The sequence below is a fragment of the Anomaloglossus baeobatrachus genome, chromosome 1 (genome assembly GCF_048569485.1).
Source record: "Anomaloglossus baeobatrachus isolate aAnoBae1 chromosome 1, aAnoBae1.hap1, whole genome shotgun sequence".
In the NCBI taxonomy this organism is placed as follows: Eukaryota; Metazoa; Chordata; class Amphibia; order Anura; family Aromobatidae; genus Anomaloglossus; species Anomaloglossus baeobatrachus.
This window is the reverse complement of record NC_134353.1, coordinates 273,223,709-273,241,121: the sequence shown is the minus strand read 5'-3', so window position 1 is coordinate 273,241,121 and position 17,413 is coordinate 273,223,709. Positions and strand designations below refer to the sequence as shown.

General features: G+C 45.4%; 1 protein-coding gene across 1 annotated transcript in view; it reads right to left on the bottom strand.

Annotated features, from left to right (window-relative positions):
• Window positions 1–3,689: 3,689 nt before the first annotated feature.
• Window positions 3,690–17,413, bottom strand: part of SYNPO2 (synaptopodin 2) — a 336,703-nt gene continuing 322,979 nt past the window's right edge. Inside the window, exon 5 of the mRNA XM_075350134.1 lies at window positions 3,690–4,645. Coding sequence (XP_075206249.1) covers window positions 4,109–4,645 — 537 coding nt within the window. The 3' untranslated portion in view covers window positions 3,690–4,108. The remainder of the gene's footprint in view (window positions 4,646–17,413) is intronic.

Here is a 17,413-nt window from a genome sequence, read left to right as displayed (position 1 = left end):
TTGAAATAAGTCCTTTAGTATACACTTCTGGGACAATGCAGAGTGTCAAGTTTAGAAAATGTTACTATATTAGTGAGTTTAATTAGTTTACATTTGCAAACTAGCAAAACTTTTAATGTCATCCATCCACCAACCACTTTAATGCTGGCACAAAGAAATGTGCAGCATTCTATATAACATGGTTTTATGTCTAAACAGCCGGCACGCTGATCGAATAGCAGAGGAATAACCGGTAATCCCAATCTAGGATACATTCCTCCCTTAGATGATAGAAATACGGTACCACAGGCAGCCATCGCTAACAGCTGATAAATATCTTTATTCTACAGGAGAAAATTCTGACTGTTCTAAAAGAAGACATTCTCAAGTAGAAATCGGCTAAATTACATTTACTATGAGATTCAGATTCTGGGGACACCAATCTGGGCTACCAGGACAAGTCACCGGCTCTGAGTGCCCTCCTTTCTAATGAGTCAGATCTCCATATCTCACATGTATCATTTTGTACCATTTCTTATTACTGCAACTCTACACAATTGATTGCTCTTTATCTGCACCATTACATTTTTAGCTCTGACAACTTTGTTTCGAAATGAATGTTTGTAAAGTTGTCACAACAATAAGATCATTCAGACAGTCCGATAATCATCAGTGTTTGGTCAGTGTGTCAGCTCATACCATGATGCCTCCTGATGAAACCAGAGCGGTGAAACGCGCGTAGGTTCTTGGCTGCGACCCCTATCCACTGGGTGACCAATTTCGTTACATGACTTCAGGTATATACTTAATATTAACTATTTGATTATTGAGTGCATGGGAGTTTTCTTAAGTGTTGGACACCTTGTGCCATGGACATTCATTTGTGAGTCTGTTGCCTAAAATCATTAAAGTATCATTATACTACTTTAATGTTTCATCTAAGAGGACATATGATTGTTATTATATACAGTTAGGTCCAGAAATATTTGGACAGTGACACAAGTTTTGTTATTTTAGCTGTTTACAAAAACATGTTCAGAAATACAATTATACATATAATATGGGCTGAAAGTGCACACTCCCAGCTGCAATATGAGAGTTTTCACATCCAAATCGGAGAAAGGGTTTAGGAATCATAGCTCTGTAATGCATAGCCTCCTCTTTTTCAAGGGACCAAAAGTAATTGGACAAGGGACTCTAAGGGCTGCAATTAACTCTGAAGGCGTCTCCCTCATTAACCTGTAATCAATGAAGTAGTTAAAAGGTCTGGGGTTGATTACAGGTGTGTGGTTTTGCATTTGGAAGCTGTTGCTGTGACCAGACAACAAGAAAAAAGTTTGGAGAAGAAAGGGAACGGCACATGATCCAAGGCACACCACATCCTCTGTAAAACATGGTGGAGGCAACGTGATGGCATGGGCATGCATGGCTTTCAATGGCACTGGGTCACTTGTGTTTATTGATGACATAACAGCAGACAAGAGTAGCCGGATGAATTATGAAGTGTACCGGGATATACTTTCAGCCCAGATTCAGCCAAATGCCGCAAAGTTGATCGGACGGCGCTTCATAGTAGAGATGGACAATGACCCCAAGCATACAGCCAAAGCTACCCAGGAGTTCATGAGTGCTAAAAAGTGGAACATTCTGCAATGGCCAAGTCAATCACCAGATCTTAACCCAATTGAGCATGCATTTCACTTGCTCAAATCCAGACTTAAGACGGAAAGACCCACAAACAAGCAAGACCTGAAGCCTGCGGCTGTAAAGGCCTGGCAAAGCATTAAGAAGGAGGAAACCCAGCGTTTGGTGATGTCCATGGGTTCCAGACTTAAGGCAGTGATTGCCTCCAAAGGATTCGCAACAAAATATTGAAAATAAAAATATTTTGTTTGGGTTTGGTTTATTTGTCCAATTACTTTTGACCTCCTAAAATGTGGAGTGTTTGTAAAGAAATGTGTACAATTCCTACAATTTCTATCAGATATATTGGTTCAAACCTTCAAATTAAACGTTACAATCTGCACTTGAATTCTGTTGTAGAGGTTTCATTTCAAATCCAATGTGGTGGCATGCAGAGCCCAACTCGCGAAAATTGTGTCACTGTCCAAATATTTCTGGACCTAACTGTATATACCTATGGTTGCAGATAAACGCATGAATGCCTACTATCTGATGCTAACTCCCTTGTAATTACTGCTGGGAATAGAGTACCTGAATCATGACAGATGATATATAAGGCTGGTCACCAATTGGATGGGGACCGCTCCTTTTTCTATTGGTGCGGCTATACTACCGCCCCCCCCCCCCCCCTTGTTATCACCAAGTTGTTATCCTGTTTGTTATGCAGTTATATGATACTGCTATGCACTAAGTAAAAAATTTAAAAAATAAAATATTTTTTCACTTTTGAAAATATTTATTGGATTCCTGGATATTCATTGTAGGTGGTCCATAATTGATTTTCATGTAAGAAAAACAGATTGTAGTGAATAGGAGAAGCACTGCAATGGTAAAAGTGAACTGCGCACGGATGACACATAGATGACAATGTGTACTGTCCATGACATTCACTGACCCATAGATTTGTTTGGGTAACTCGGATCAAAAACGGACATATCTCCATTATATTTTGTGGACCACTCGAGTCACAAAAAATCATATACGTGAACAGCCACATAGAATAAAATGCGTACAAATTCAATCTGTGGAAATGACGGGATATATACAGTACGTCTGAATGAGGCATTGAATTCATATCTCAAAGCCATTAACTTGACATTTTTTGCTCTCAGACCACATTGTTACCATGTACTATATTAAAGGACTATAGTTAGATTTTAACATGATGTATACCATCTAAGGCTATTCTGGAGCTTAAAGGGGTATTCCCATCTCCAAGATCCTATCCCAATATATAGTAGGTATAATAATATTAGCACATACATCCAATTGGAAATGTAGTATAGTTCTTCTGATTCACTATGTTGCTTACCTCATGTTCAGGGCATTGCAGCACCTTAGGTATCCATGATTATGATCTCACATATAGTAATAGTTAGTTATTTGCTCGTGGTCGTTACCATGGATACTTAAGGTCCTGTTAGTTCTCCAGATACACCCACGTCTCTTGCCTCATGTGCAGGGCATTGCAGCTTAGGCATCCATGGTTGCGTCCACCCATATAGTGATAGTTATTTAGTTGTGCATGATCATAACCATGGAAACCTAAGATGCCATGCCCTGAACATGAGGTAAGTGACATAACTAATCAGAACAACTATACCACATTTCTAATTGGAGTTAATGACTAATATTATTATTATTTTTATTACACCTACTATATATTGGAATAGGATCTTGGAGATGGGAATATCACTTTAACATTAAATGGCATTATGCATTGCCCACCTGCAAAGAGAGCATTATTTCTGGCCACATTTTCAGCATGTATGCTCAATAGGCTTAAAGGGTTAGTCCCATCTCCAAGATCTTATCCCAAGATATAGTAGGTGTAATAATAATATTAATAAATACCTCCAATTAGAAATGTAATATAGTTCTCCTGATATAGCCACATCTCTTACTTCATGTGCAGGGCATTGCAGCTTAGGTTTTCCACGGTTATGACCACACACAACTAAATAACTGTCACTATATGGGTGGACGTAACCATGGATACCTAAGCTGCAATGCCCTGCACTTGAGGTAAGAGACATGGCTACATCAGGAGACCTACACTACATTTCTAATTGGATTGCTAATATTATTAGTATTATTACACCTACTACATATTGAGATAGGATCTTGGAGATGGGAAAAAGCCTTCTACATATTCTGCATTATGGAGAATAACTCATGCCAACTAGGTGCATATGGCTTTTACTTGGAACCCCAGATTTTATGGTGGTTTTGAAACCATACATGATATATGATGATTTGACTGTACAAGCATTTTTAGAAAACATGATATAATTGTGCATTTCTAAATCTTTGTGATCTCAAGAAGCTTGAGTTAAAGTAACACGTGTACTTTTGATTCTTACGAATTCACTTTTAGCCCACCAGTCCAAAACACTGGACTACCACTAGTCAGCAATTAGAATACCTGAAGAATTATACATGATATTCAGCTCCTCCATGCCCTGGGATAAGGATTAAAGTTGGGATTGCTCCCTGTAGGCATGCAATATTCTGACCTGGTTTCCAATGGTACAGAACTTGCATTTGACATAGAATGTGAGCTGGGATAGGGATACCTGAGCTGATAACCACATTGCATAGAAGGTGCAGACACTACATTTTTTGGTACGGTTGACGTACTAGGTCTACTCCTATAAGTACTAGGTGGCAGAGTGGAGGTGGTCTTCCAAGCTGCTGGCGGCTCTGGTAAGGTCTTTCGACGTGCAGCAGATACTACATTGGCAGTTATGGATTCGTGGATTGTTTGCGGCAAGAATGCATCATCCACAAACCCTAGTGGAGATCTAGTTGCTGCTTCCCACGGTGTTAACATCTTTCCCGGTGTTTCAGGTGTTGCTGCTGGTTTGCCAAAGTAACCCGCTGCAGGCTCAAAAAGTGATGGAGACAATGGAGAGCCAAATGGTTGTGAGCTGGCAGATGACAAACTTCTGGCAGGGAAGGATATGGATCTTCCATCTTTTTTCTAAAAAAAACCAAAAAGACATAAGCAATTAATTATTATTTATCCATGATTTATTTACTCCTCCTTGTACATGAGCATACTTGTCTATGGCATGTGACAAATATAGTGTATAAAGTGGTGAAAGGCAACTGAAAAACCGTCTGCAAATCACTATCGAGTGCGTATCTTGTGTCTTTTCATCACCAATTCAAGTCTGTAGAGCGCAAAAAAAGACACCCATAAGGAAAAATTTTTATAGCAGCCGGTTTTTACAGATACATTACCATTTTTAAAGTGGTTGTCCTCTACTAAGACAACACCTTGTCCATTCCTATATTTCCCTATGTAAAATAATAAAATAGCCTGTTCACACCTCCGCTGCTGGCACTACTACAACGGGGTCAGCTCCGGATCTCCTGTAAGGGCATGTGCGCACATGTGTGTATTGCATGCATTTACACTGCGTCTAGCACTGCAGCGTAAATGCATGCGTCCTGCGTCCCCTGCACAATCTACGTGCGCACGATGCTTTTTTGAACGCAGCGATTTGGGTGCTAAAATTGTGATCCAAATCGCTGTGTTCAAAAATGCAGCATGTCACTTCTTTCATGCACTTTAGATGCTGCTCCCACCCTGTCTATGGGAGAGGCAGCATCCTGAGCGCATCAAATCTGCATTTTTTCTGCAGAAGCACTGCATCCATTACGCAGTGTTTCTGCAGTGATTTGACGCGCACATGAGCTGTCAAATCACTGCAGAATTTTCTGCAGTGACACGACGAAACGTGCGCACATGCCCTAACAGTGTCACAAAAAATCCTGCAGACAATCAGTAGTCGTGAATGGGCTGCTTTACTCGTGCTTCCTTCAGATGTAACTAACATATGGAGGCAGTGAGAGAGCAGCAGTTCTGACTTTCCCCGGATGTCGGACTGTAGGAAGTGAGAGTGATCCAGCCCATTAGTGGAGTCTGATTGGCTGATGCAGGGCTCACATGATATAACATTGTCATGGGAGCCCCAGGAGATGCATTGCCGACATCGCTAGAATAGTGCTGACACAGGAGGTGAGTACTGGCTATTTTATTTTATATAGGGAAATATACTAATTAAGAAGTCCAAGTAGTGGACAACCCATTTAACATAAGAAACTATTTGCCTATGTACACTTTAAACTGTTGATATATAAATATAGATATCACATGGATGTAATATACGGACACATGAATGGCATAAGGATGTCTCATGGATACAAAATATGGACAGACACACACGGATGACAATGCAGATGAAAATCACCTGCTTTTTCTGGATGAAAATAAGATGATTTTTCCTAAGTTCATCTGACCCCACTGGACCTAAATAGTTTACTATTATCTATAAAAGCTTTATATTAGTTTTATATAAAACCAGGATAAAAAAAATGGGATCAATACATTTTGCCCAAACGAAATCTGACAATAAAATCTCCAAAATGCACAAAGGAAAGACTACTGTTGCATGTATGTTTTTGTACTGTCAATGACCTAAATTAGAAAATTACATACTGATGTAAAGAACTGGTTGACTAACTTGGGACCTACTTAAAATGCTCATTATCTGCTCAGCATGAAGCTAAGATGTGCTGCAGCGAGTAGCAGAACAGTGAGTGCCACTGGCAGCATACACATGAGGCATAATGTAATTGCACTTAGAATTAATAGTCATCGCTACAACAAAGGTCAAACCGAAGGTTAATAGGGTTTATTGAATATGAAATAACCAAGAGCTCCTGGGTATTTAATTCCTAGAATATGATAATGCTGATTCATAGACAGCCACATATAAAGCCCAATGCTTGTTTGACAGATAAGTGTTTAGTGTGATGTACCCATACTAATGCTATCTTGAACTGTTTGTACCCAATTAGCCATAAACTGCCACCTTTTCAAGGTCTGATAACAATATTTCATGGATAATATGGTATAATTCCTATGGAAGCTCCACAAGCTAGTGGCCAGCAGCAGTCCATACTGAATGTTCTTTTCTCCTAAGGTCTCTATGTAATTCCTCAAAGTTGGGGATTACGTTAATGTATTTATGTAGATTCTGTATCTGATATTGGTACTTGAAGTTTGCACTGTTTATAGGACATATGCAGCACACACAGACACTAAATAGTTAACACTCCTCACCTAGCTGGTAGATTAGGAACTAGCTTAGTGGGTGTAGATGTGACGCCCTGGCAAAACCAGGTAGTCACATATGTTGTCCACCCTCCTTGTTAACACCAAAAACCCACACCCAGGTATAACACACAGCCATTAAACCCTAGCCACCCCCTCATGACACACAAGTGGGCGGGATCAGGCGGATGAGAACGCCCACCTAGGGGTTCTAAGTTGTCAGGGGCGGGAACACAGTAGATCAAGTTTGGAGTTGAAGTCAGTTAGTGTATAGACACAGAATTGAAGAGTTTGGAGTTGAGTGTTGAGTGGAAGTTGGAGCTGACAGTTGACAGCGGAGTCAGGGGTAGGGGCCCCTGGACGACCCAGCTAGGTGGCAGACAGTGAACAGGGCCACAGGCGACGGAGATCCGGTCGCGGGAGACCTTAAGTGGACCGGGGCAGGGTTGTAGCCCGCCGGTGCCAACAGCGGGAATCCGGTCCGGAAGCCGTGCACAGACGGGGTGCCTGGACCCTAGGACGAGGAAGGTTGCATGCCCCTTGTTAATCAACTAGTTGAGGACGAGGTTTCAGGCCTTGTTCTCCCGAAGCCCAGAGAGCGAAACGGAAGCGGGGGATTGGGTGTCCGTCAGAATCTACAGAAATCCCAAGGGCCAGATTTCGCGGGCCACAGCTCCCAAACAAACTCAGTATTGGGAGTGGACTTCCCCATTCCATGCGGAGTCGTCCGATAGAAAAGACAAACACAGAGTGCAGGAGGAAGGGTGTGGGACCTGAATACACCCTCCAACGGCAGCCGGTCACTGGCAACTTGGTTTACCACTGGACTTGTGTGTGAATTACTGCACTTTGAGTACACCATTGATCCCCGGCCAAACCCGGCACGCCACCTCCTGCACCCATTACTCCCGTGTACCGACAACGGGCCCCCGGGACTACACCTCCCCTACCCGTGGAGGGGATCCCATCTTGCTGCCCTCACTCCATCAGCCCCGGGTGCCCCATCACCAGGCAGCGGCGGTGTCACTATCCCTCACCACAACCCACGCGTGGCGTCACAGACACAACAAACCCCTCTGTAAATATTCCCCCTTTCTGACGGTTAAGAGGACGGACGGCCGTGCGAGCCCGGGTCCGGTCACCACTCGAGCCGCAGCAGCGAACCCGGATCCGAGCGGGCCCAGAGAAGTGGCAGCGGCCCCCGCCCGCAACATAGACTGCAGCTACTATAGTTGATTCAAGCTATAGTTTGAGTACACATTGCCTGAAACAGTAGGGGAACTCTAAGGCTGGACTCAAACTAGCGTATGGCATATATGCGATATGCTAATGATCCCCGGCTCAGGCTCTGCTGCGAGCGTAAGCCGAGTGTCATGCGACTGTGAAGCTGAGGGCGGGCACTGCGGAAGAGAGGGAGGGGTTAATCCCCCCATCTCCTCCATTGTCAACCTGTGCGTATATCGCACTGCACTGGGAAAACATCTGAGTGTAGTCCGATGTATCTCTCGCACCCATTCACTTGAATGGGTGCAAGGGATATGGCTCTAGCAGAAAATTGCAGCATGCTGCCGCTTTTCTCGCATCCAGAATCTGCATGCGAGAAAAGCTGACCAACTGCTCTCCCTCATTGACTAGCAATGGTCAGAGTGCAATGCGAGATTTTCTCACATTGAACTCGTCCGTGTTTCACGCTCGTGTGAGCGTATCCTCATCTCCGCTCCAGCAGGCTGCATAGGGATAGACTGACCTGAAGCCACATGTAAGATCTCTGAGGACTTGCATCCCTTAGAGAGATGGAGTGGCCTGGTCAGAATAGCGCCCTAGCCGACCAAAAACTTAAAGCTGTGGACGAAGGAGTATGGGCCTGGAGCGGGGTCCCTCATAAAGAAGATGCGTACACAGGAGAACCTACAACACCATGAAGGTTAGAAGGAACTAGAACTTTTGGGTCTGCAGGATAATGTCACTCCAGTGGGCTAGAGGAAGCCCACTCCATTGTGTCAACTAAAGGGGGCTTTACACACTACGACATCGCTAATGCGATCTCGTTGGGGTCACGGAATTCGTGACGCACATCCGGCCGCATTAGCGATGCCGTTGCATGTGACACCTATGAGCGATTTTGCATCGTTGCACGTTGTTCCTTGTTCCTGCGGCAGCACACATCGGTACGTGTGACGCCACAGGAACGAGGAAGCTCCCCTACCTGCCTCCCGGCCACAATGCGGAGGGAAGGAGGTGGGCGGGATGTTACGTCCCGCTCATCTCCGCCCCTCCGCTGCTATTGGGAGGCGGTTCAGTGACGCTGCTGTGACGTCGCTGTGACGCTGCACGGACCGCTCCCTTAGAAAGGAAGTGGTTCGCCGGTCACAGCGACGTCGCTAGGCAGGTAAATATGTGTGACTGCTCTGGGCGATGCTGTGCGCCACGGGTAGCGATTTGCCCGTGTCGCACAACAGATGGGGGCGGGTACCCACATTAGCGATATCGGTACCGATATCGCAGTGTGTAAAGTGGCCTTTAGTCAGCAGGATCGTCTCTCACTGCACTTGCTGCATATGGCCCATATGTGATAGTTTTCCCTGTATCCGTTACTATCTGCCTGTCTGTGGACCCGTGTCCACCTGAGCATGTTAGTCCCATCATGACTGTGTACCTACTGGCTGTTTAACAAGTAAAGTACTACCTGTTTCAACGTTAAATTTCTTCCTGGCTCTCCTGTGTCCCTCCATCACTGTAATACTATGGGAAAATGTGCCGCCCCCGCATCAGCAGCCAGGCTGCTCGGATCCGGATCCGCGGTGGCTCGAGGGATCTCTGGACCCGGGGGTCGGAGTCGCACGTCCACTCAGAATAAAAGGGGAATATTTACACGGGGGAGTATGTTTGAAGTTCGTGACGCCACCCGTGGTGTGTGGTAAAGTGGAGTACCACCGCTGGAGTTGTGAGTACCCGATGACGGTGGTGTGGACAGTCAGATGTTTAACCCCTCCACGGGTAAGGGGAATGCCCCGGGACTCAATGAGGGCGACGGGGAGGTGCCGTTGGGACGGTAGGGGGTCATTTGTGTACGCACTCAGTCGAATAACACTGACACCGACAACTGTGGTAAACCAAAGTTCTGGACACCGCTGCCGCTTGGAGGGAGCATGCCTGGATCCCGTGCCCATTGGTGTTGCCTGTTAGTCTGTGACCTTTGCCTTGGCACCTCTTCCTCTATTTGGTCCCTACAATGTGAAACCAGTATGGCTAATTGGGTGAGCTTGCTCTCAGGGTTCACTCTTGGGATTTTCTGGACCGTGTGAGTGGAAAGTCCTATCCCCCTCGTTGCGCTAGTACCCTGATTTTGGAGCGGGTGGAGAGCGGATCTTGAAGGCTCCGTCATCGTCGGGTAAATTGCCAGGACGCATGAAGCTCCTTCCTGACCTAGGGTCCATGTACCCCGTCATGCCATGGCCTCTGCCTGGTGATGGCACAAGGCCGCCGGCTGTCTTCCTCGATAGTCCGTGCCCCTTGTCACAATCCCCCAGCGACCGGGGTCCAGCTCCTACCAGGCTCAGACCAACGTCTGCCACCTGGTAGTCTCAAGGAGCCCAGCTCCTGACCTTCTCTCTCTCTCTCTCCTCCAACACTACACTCCTCCTGTGGCCTCTCCTCTTGAGAGTCACTGCTCAACTGCCCTACTCCTGACACTCCTGACCGACCATTAACCAACCCCCCAAGTGAGCGACCCTATTCCACTCAGGCCGTCCACTGGTGTGTCTGGTGGGTGTGGTGCAGAGTGTTCCTAGGATTTTGATTAGCTTGTTCTTGGCAATGGTTAGGGACCTTTAACCAAGGAGGAGGCGGATACTGTGCAGAAGGGCAGATTGCACAATACCCTGTGACGACCTGATAGGCCAGGGCGTCACAATAACACCACTGAACACAGAGAGGACACAGTAACATCGCAACATTAACCCCCGCAAACCCAGAGTCTCTACAAAAAAGCTACCATAGAGTACTATTGATATAAAAATAAAAAAGTTGTGACCAGTGGTGTAACTTGAAGTTCATAGGCCCAAATTCCAAAGCTTCAATGGGCCCCCCAAGTGTTAATTTTTCATATAGGCCAGCATCCGCTGCATCTATTGTAGCTACGCCCCTATTTGTGGCTCTCAAACTAAGGTGACTGAAGCCAAATCTTTAAAAACAAAAAAAAACAAAACAAAAGGAAAACGGTATCAATTTCAGTATCACCATAAACATTTTGACCGATAGAACAAAGTCACAAGGCCATTGTCACAGCAAAGTGAATGCTGTTAAAGGGAATCTGTCTGCAGGCTTTTGCTAAATAATCTGAGAGCAGCATAATGTAGACACAGAGAGCATGATTCCAGTGATGTATCAGTTACTGAGTTGCTTGGTGTTTTTCATAGCATCCTTGTATGTCTGATGTAGATGTAGCAGAGCTACAACTTCCATACTGACCAAAAAATGTAGAAAACACAATGGAGTTTTTTAAAGAGCTTTTTATTCAAGATATAAAATGAACACCACAACCGTGTGTGTGTGAAAACATATAGACAAATTACAAGGCTAACAAAGAAAAACCTCACTAGTGGAGATCCAGATATCAATCATACAGCTTGCATGGGATATCATATGAATAGAAGATAAACTACCAAGGTGGGTAGATTATAACATGCAAGCTCAAAAATCACCCCCAAAGGACTAATAGGACTGGTATGCATATAAATTAGAAGAGCCTAATTACCGGTGAACGAAATCGTCATGCCCAGCAAAGGATCGTAAATACATACCCAGAAATAACTTGAAACCGATGGGGGATATCCAGGATCGCAGGCCCGACGCGTGTTTCGGCTACCTTTATCAAGGGCCGCCACACGTGTGGCGGCCCTTGATAAAGGTAGCCGAAACGCGCGTCGGGCCTGCGATCCTGGATATCCCCCATCGGTTTCAAGTTATTTCTGGGTATGTATTTACGATCCTTTGCTGGGCATGACGATTTCGTTCACCGGTAATTAGGCTCTTCTAATTTATATGCATACCAGTCCTATTAGTCCTTTGGGGGTGATTTTTGAGCTTGCATGTTATAATCTACCCACCTTGGTAGTTTATCTTCTATTCATATGATATCCCATGCAAGCTGTATGATTGATATCTGGATCTCCACTAGTGAGGTTTTTCTTTGTTAGCCTTGTAATTTGTCTATATGTTTTCACACACACACGGTTGTGGTGTTCATTTTATATCTTGAATAAAAAGCTCTTTAAAAAACTCCATTGTGTTTTCTACATTTTTTGGTCTAATAGTTAGGAGTTTATCTTATAATGGTAAAAGATTGGGGGTGTTTTGTACTGTTTTGGAGTATTGTTCCTGAAATATGTGTTATCACAATCCCCCTTTATTCATGAAAACTGTTCAAACTTCCATACTGAGTATAAGCCCACCCACTTCACCAATTGGCAGCTTCATGTGTATACTGTGAATTATCAGCAAGCTGCTAATCAGTGGTGGGGTCGGGGTTACACAGATTAGCCTGACTGCCTGCCTTGCGAGATGTAGTCCTGTAGTGCTAATTTCCTGCTGAAAAAATGCTAAAAATACTACAACATATAGCCTATTAAGTGACATATCCCTGTAATCAGGCTCTCAATCCCTATATTATTATTGTGTAGGGGTTGTTGTATTACTTCACTATTTTATGCTATATATTGTCTACTTGTACTGTGAAAGGTGTTTTATACTAAAAATATTATGCATGGTATTGGTTGTATTAATTGTGTGCTAACATGTGAATGCTGTTAGTAGGGTGTAGGTTCCGGATGTAGCATTACTGAGGCTGTTTACCGGCAGGCACCACCTAGCAGGTGGGCTGGAGAAGTGGTAGATTAGATCTCAGCTAGGACAGGGTTAAGCCGAAGTAGAGGAGGAAAGGCAGGTGGCAAGAGGGTTGGCTAGTAGTGCCAGCCTTGTGGGTTGCCAGTACTGGATAGGGTTCGAGTAAGAGAAAACGTGGCCGCAGTGTCAAAGACAGTCAGGAACCCCTGAGGTAACCTTATGAGGCCAATAGCCTATGGCTCACCCTAGCGGGCTTAGAGATTTGTGCCACTAGAGAGCTGTTGGGACATAGAAGTGGACGAAGGTGTGAGGAAGAGTGGGGAACGGAGACTCAGACCCAGCAGCCTCAGGACAAGTTCCAGGATAGCAGGGGACAGGTTGAGAAAGAGTACCCCAGAAACAGTAGAATCAGAACCGTGAAGAGTGAGGCCATGTCTGTCATAATGGTGTAAAGAATAAACTAAACAAGTTTGGTTGCCAAGTGAACTCTGGTGTTATGTGTGATACTATTTCATCTATGACGATGACCGGCAGTTGGGGTGATGGCCTAAAGAAACCAGTAAGTGCCATGCACCCTACTCAAAGTCACACCTGTAGACGGAGTCTCTTTGGCAACGGAGCGTGGTGCCCATGTGAACTGACATCCATGCTTTCGTTCACTGCTCTCAGAATAAACAGCAAAAAACCTTCAGACAGATTCCACTGGAAACAAAACCCAAAAAGGAATAATTTCTACAGTGATAGGTGAACAAATATAATGAAAAACTGAGGTCATCTGGCATCAGCATGGCTGGATACTGAAAAGACACGTTATAAGGTAACCCTGCCACAGATAGAAACCTACTGGTATACAAAACTTTTTATCTTAATCAATAAAAGTCAGTAACCTCCTGCTTGGCTGCCTGCAGAGCTTGGAGTCTGATTCCTTAGGAGGTTTTATATTTTTTTTACCTTTCCTAGAAAAATGAATTAACTTACATTTCCTGTGGCGAGTTAGTTGTAAAAATAGGGACTGTCACTGTATGACTTCATATTAACATGGAAACAACTCTGGAATGACATAGCTGGTGTGAAGGTATCGGGGGGAGACAGCAGTCATACTCTGAAGACTCTCCTGGATTATATACACTTCGCAACTGTTTATTATCTTGTTTTCTTAGTAGTAAAACTATCCATGAGAATGTGTAATTGTTGCTCATAGTAATCAAATTACATATTTTATATAAATGAAAGCTGAATTCTTGTCATAGGCAACAATTACATTTTTTTCACTGATATTTAAAAGTCTGTGTCCCACTTAAAGGGAAAATTGAAACAAAGTGCTTGGATTGAAACAAAGTGCTTGGATTATCCTCGTGAAGAATAGCGGAAAATCCTATCCAGTGTTTCTCATTACTACTTAGTTTTATGAAAGCTGGATGACAACCAATAAGTCATCATCGCTCTGACAGTAGTTGTCACCAAGCTTTCCCATCGTCAGGTGGCAGATGTCAATAATATTCAGGACTTAAAGGGAACCTGTCACCAGATTATTCATGTGTGAACTACCACTTTCAGCAGCGCCTGTGCTGCATTCCATAATATATTAATGTATATTATTTCTTAACTCCCCCTGTATATGTGACGCCCTGGACTATCAGGTCATCACAGGGTATTGTGCAATCTGCCCTTCTGTACAATATCCACCTCCTCCTTGGTTATGGGTGCCCAACTACAAGGTGTTGCCGACAACAGCCAGTAAAATCATAGGTACACTCTGCACCACACCCACCAGACACACCAGTGGACGGCTTGAGTGGAATAGGGTTGCCCACTTGGGGGGTTGGTTTTGGGGAGGTCAGGAGTGTCAGGAGCAGGAAGAAGTAGTTTGGAAGCGAAGGAGAGAGGAGGTCAGGAGCCGGGCTCCTTGGAAGCAACTAGGTAGCAGACGGTGGTCTGGGCCTAGTAGGAGCTGGACCCCGATCGCAGGGGATCGTGATAAGGGGCATGGAACTGTCGAGGAGGACAGCCAGCGGCCTTGTACCATCACCGGGCTGGGATCAGGACATGACGGGGTAAGTGGACCCTAGGTCAGGGAGTAGCTTCAGGCAACCTGACAATTTACCCAACAAGAACGGAGCCTTCAAGATTCGCTGTCCACCTGCTCCAGAATCGGGGTACTAGCGCAACGAGGGGGATAGGACTTTACACTAAAACGGTCCAGAAAATCCCAAGCGTGAACCCTGAGAACATGCTCCCACAGTTAGCCACACTGGGGAGCAGGACCCGACTAGTTCTATACTACCATGACCAACAAGCAAGTGAACTTAGTGCCAGGATGAAGGTCATAAATCACCAGGCAGCACCATGGGAGACAGGACCCAAACTAGCTCACCTCAGCGGCAGCGGTGCCCAGAACTTTGGTTTACCCAGTTGTCAGTGTCAGCTTTATGGACTGAATGAGTACGCAAGTGACCCCTTCACGCCCAACAGCACTCCCCAAACACCATCACCGAGTCCCTGGGCATTCCCCCTACCCATGGAGGGTCCCAACACCTGGCTGCCCCACTCCATCGCCCCCGGGTAGTCCCAACTGCAGCGGTGGTATTCCACCTTACCAGACACGATGGGTGGTGTCACGAACTCTAAACACAATCCCCTGTAAATACCCCCCTTCATTTGAGTGGCCGCACAACCCATGGGTCCATACACCCTCCAAGCCACCGCGGATCTGGATCCGAGCAGCCCGGCTGCTGACACGGGGGCAGCACACCTCAATTTCCTGGCGTTATGAGCAGGATACAAAAAGGACCCACTTACCTGGGTGACGTGCGCCTTGAAGATTGAAAAGTCAAGATCCCGTTTCCCACCAATTCCACCATCTTCCGCCATCTTTTGGTGCCAAAATGCCATTTTCTCCACAAAAGCGTGCAAAGCCGAAGCCCGCCCTTCGTTCTGAGAGTGAGCCCGGAACCGGAAGTTCCCAGAGGGCCACAGCTTCGGAGAGAGTGCGGAGTGAAAACCGAGGGGGCGCGACGGCATGTAGCAGCAGCGGAAGAGAAGCAGGGACGGCAGGTCTCTGCCATAACGTTCCTGGACAGCGCAGAGGAAAGATGGCGGAGCAGAGCTGGTCACCGGAACATGCTGTTCCCGGGACCATGACCTGGATTGAAGAAGAGACGGAGCAGCTTTGCAGGAGAATGCGGATACAATTCCTGTTTATACTGAACCACTGGAGGAAAGAGATGAGGAGCATGGCGATGGCGGTGTGAACCCGTGAGACTGAGATCCCACGTGAAGAGAGGGTAAGTTACTTGTATGCATGTATATAATTATTTATTGATCCTATTCCTTTTTCAGCTGGCGACCACACTGGGCCGTCTTGCTACAAGCAGCCCCATTATTATTTTCTATAGTCCTAGTGACCAACTTGCAGCTTTTGGATTTCAAAAATATTTAAATACCGGATGTAATGTAACAAAATAGGTAAAAATCCAAGTGAGTGAATACTGTCACAAGGCACTGTAGTGTTTTTTTTGAGGAAGCATATTTTGATCTTTTGTGTATTTATATGTGCAGCACGCTTAGAGTATGTTATATCTAAGACCATATTCATGCAATACACATAGGTGTTTTTTTTTTAAAACAAACATGTACACACAAAGTGAAAAAAAATCTGTGTAGAAGCATGCTGCTGATTTTTGTACCCACAGAATGTTCACTCGTGGATTTTCACAGTGGAATTTAATTGCTGGCAATTCATGGAGTGAACTTAATTTTCACACAATTTTTTGTTAAAAAATATATAGCATAGAAAATGATAGGTGTGAACATGATGAATAAATGAGCACTGCTGCTGTATTATATCCCTTTTCCATACAGATACAATTTGGAGAATTGTGAACATTAACAGAAATAAACACATGAAACAGATCCCTCTGTTTGTAATGACTCTATATAGTATATGCATTTCTGTTTTCGTATTGAATTACTGAAATAAATGAACTTTTTGATGATATTCTAATTTATTGAGATGCACTTGTATAACAAAAGGGTGTTATTTCAAGATTTTTAAAGCGTTATTCCCATCTCCAAGATCTTATCCCAATATATACTGGGTATAACAACAACAACAACAACAACAACCTCCAATTAGAATTGTAGTGATATAGCCATGTCTCTTACCGCATGTGCAGGGCATTGCAGCTTTGGTATCTATGGTTATGTACTGCCCTGAGAGGGGCCTGGCCGCTCTGCTGCTTGGGCCGAGCCGCTCGAAGTCCGGGCTCGCGTTGTCGGTGGCACGAGCGCCTCCGGACCGGAGGCCACGTCGCTCTGTTAAGGGGAGGCAGTGGGGTGGTGGTGTGGTACGAGGTTCGCAGCCCGGGGGCCCCGTTGTCGTCGGACGGGTCGTGACGCCACCCACGGGTCGTGGTGACAGGATGCACCACTGCTGCGGCTAGAGTGAAGGGGGCTCGTCCGGGATCGGTGTTGTGGCCGCAGCCTAGATGTTAGCCCCTCCGTGGGTAGGGGAGATGTGTCCCGGGGCCCGGTGGGGACTGGCGACGGTGTTGTTGTCGGGGTGCAGGGTGCCGTGCTGCGGTGCAGTGTCGTGCCCGGATGGCACTGGTGTACTCACAATTAATTCACACTCAGAGTCACTGGTAAACCAAAGTTCGGGTCTGGTTGGGTCCCGCAGCCGGCTGCTTGTGTCCCTTGTGAGGCTGATGGTGGCCCCTTTCCCTTGCACCTCTTGTTTGACTGTTGGCTCCCCTGACTGGACAGTGGTAGCCCGCTCCCCGG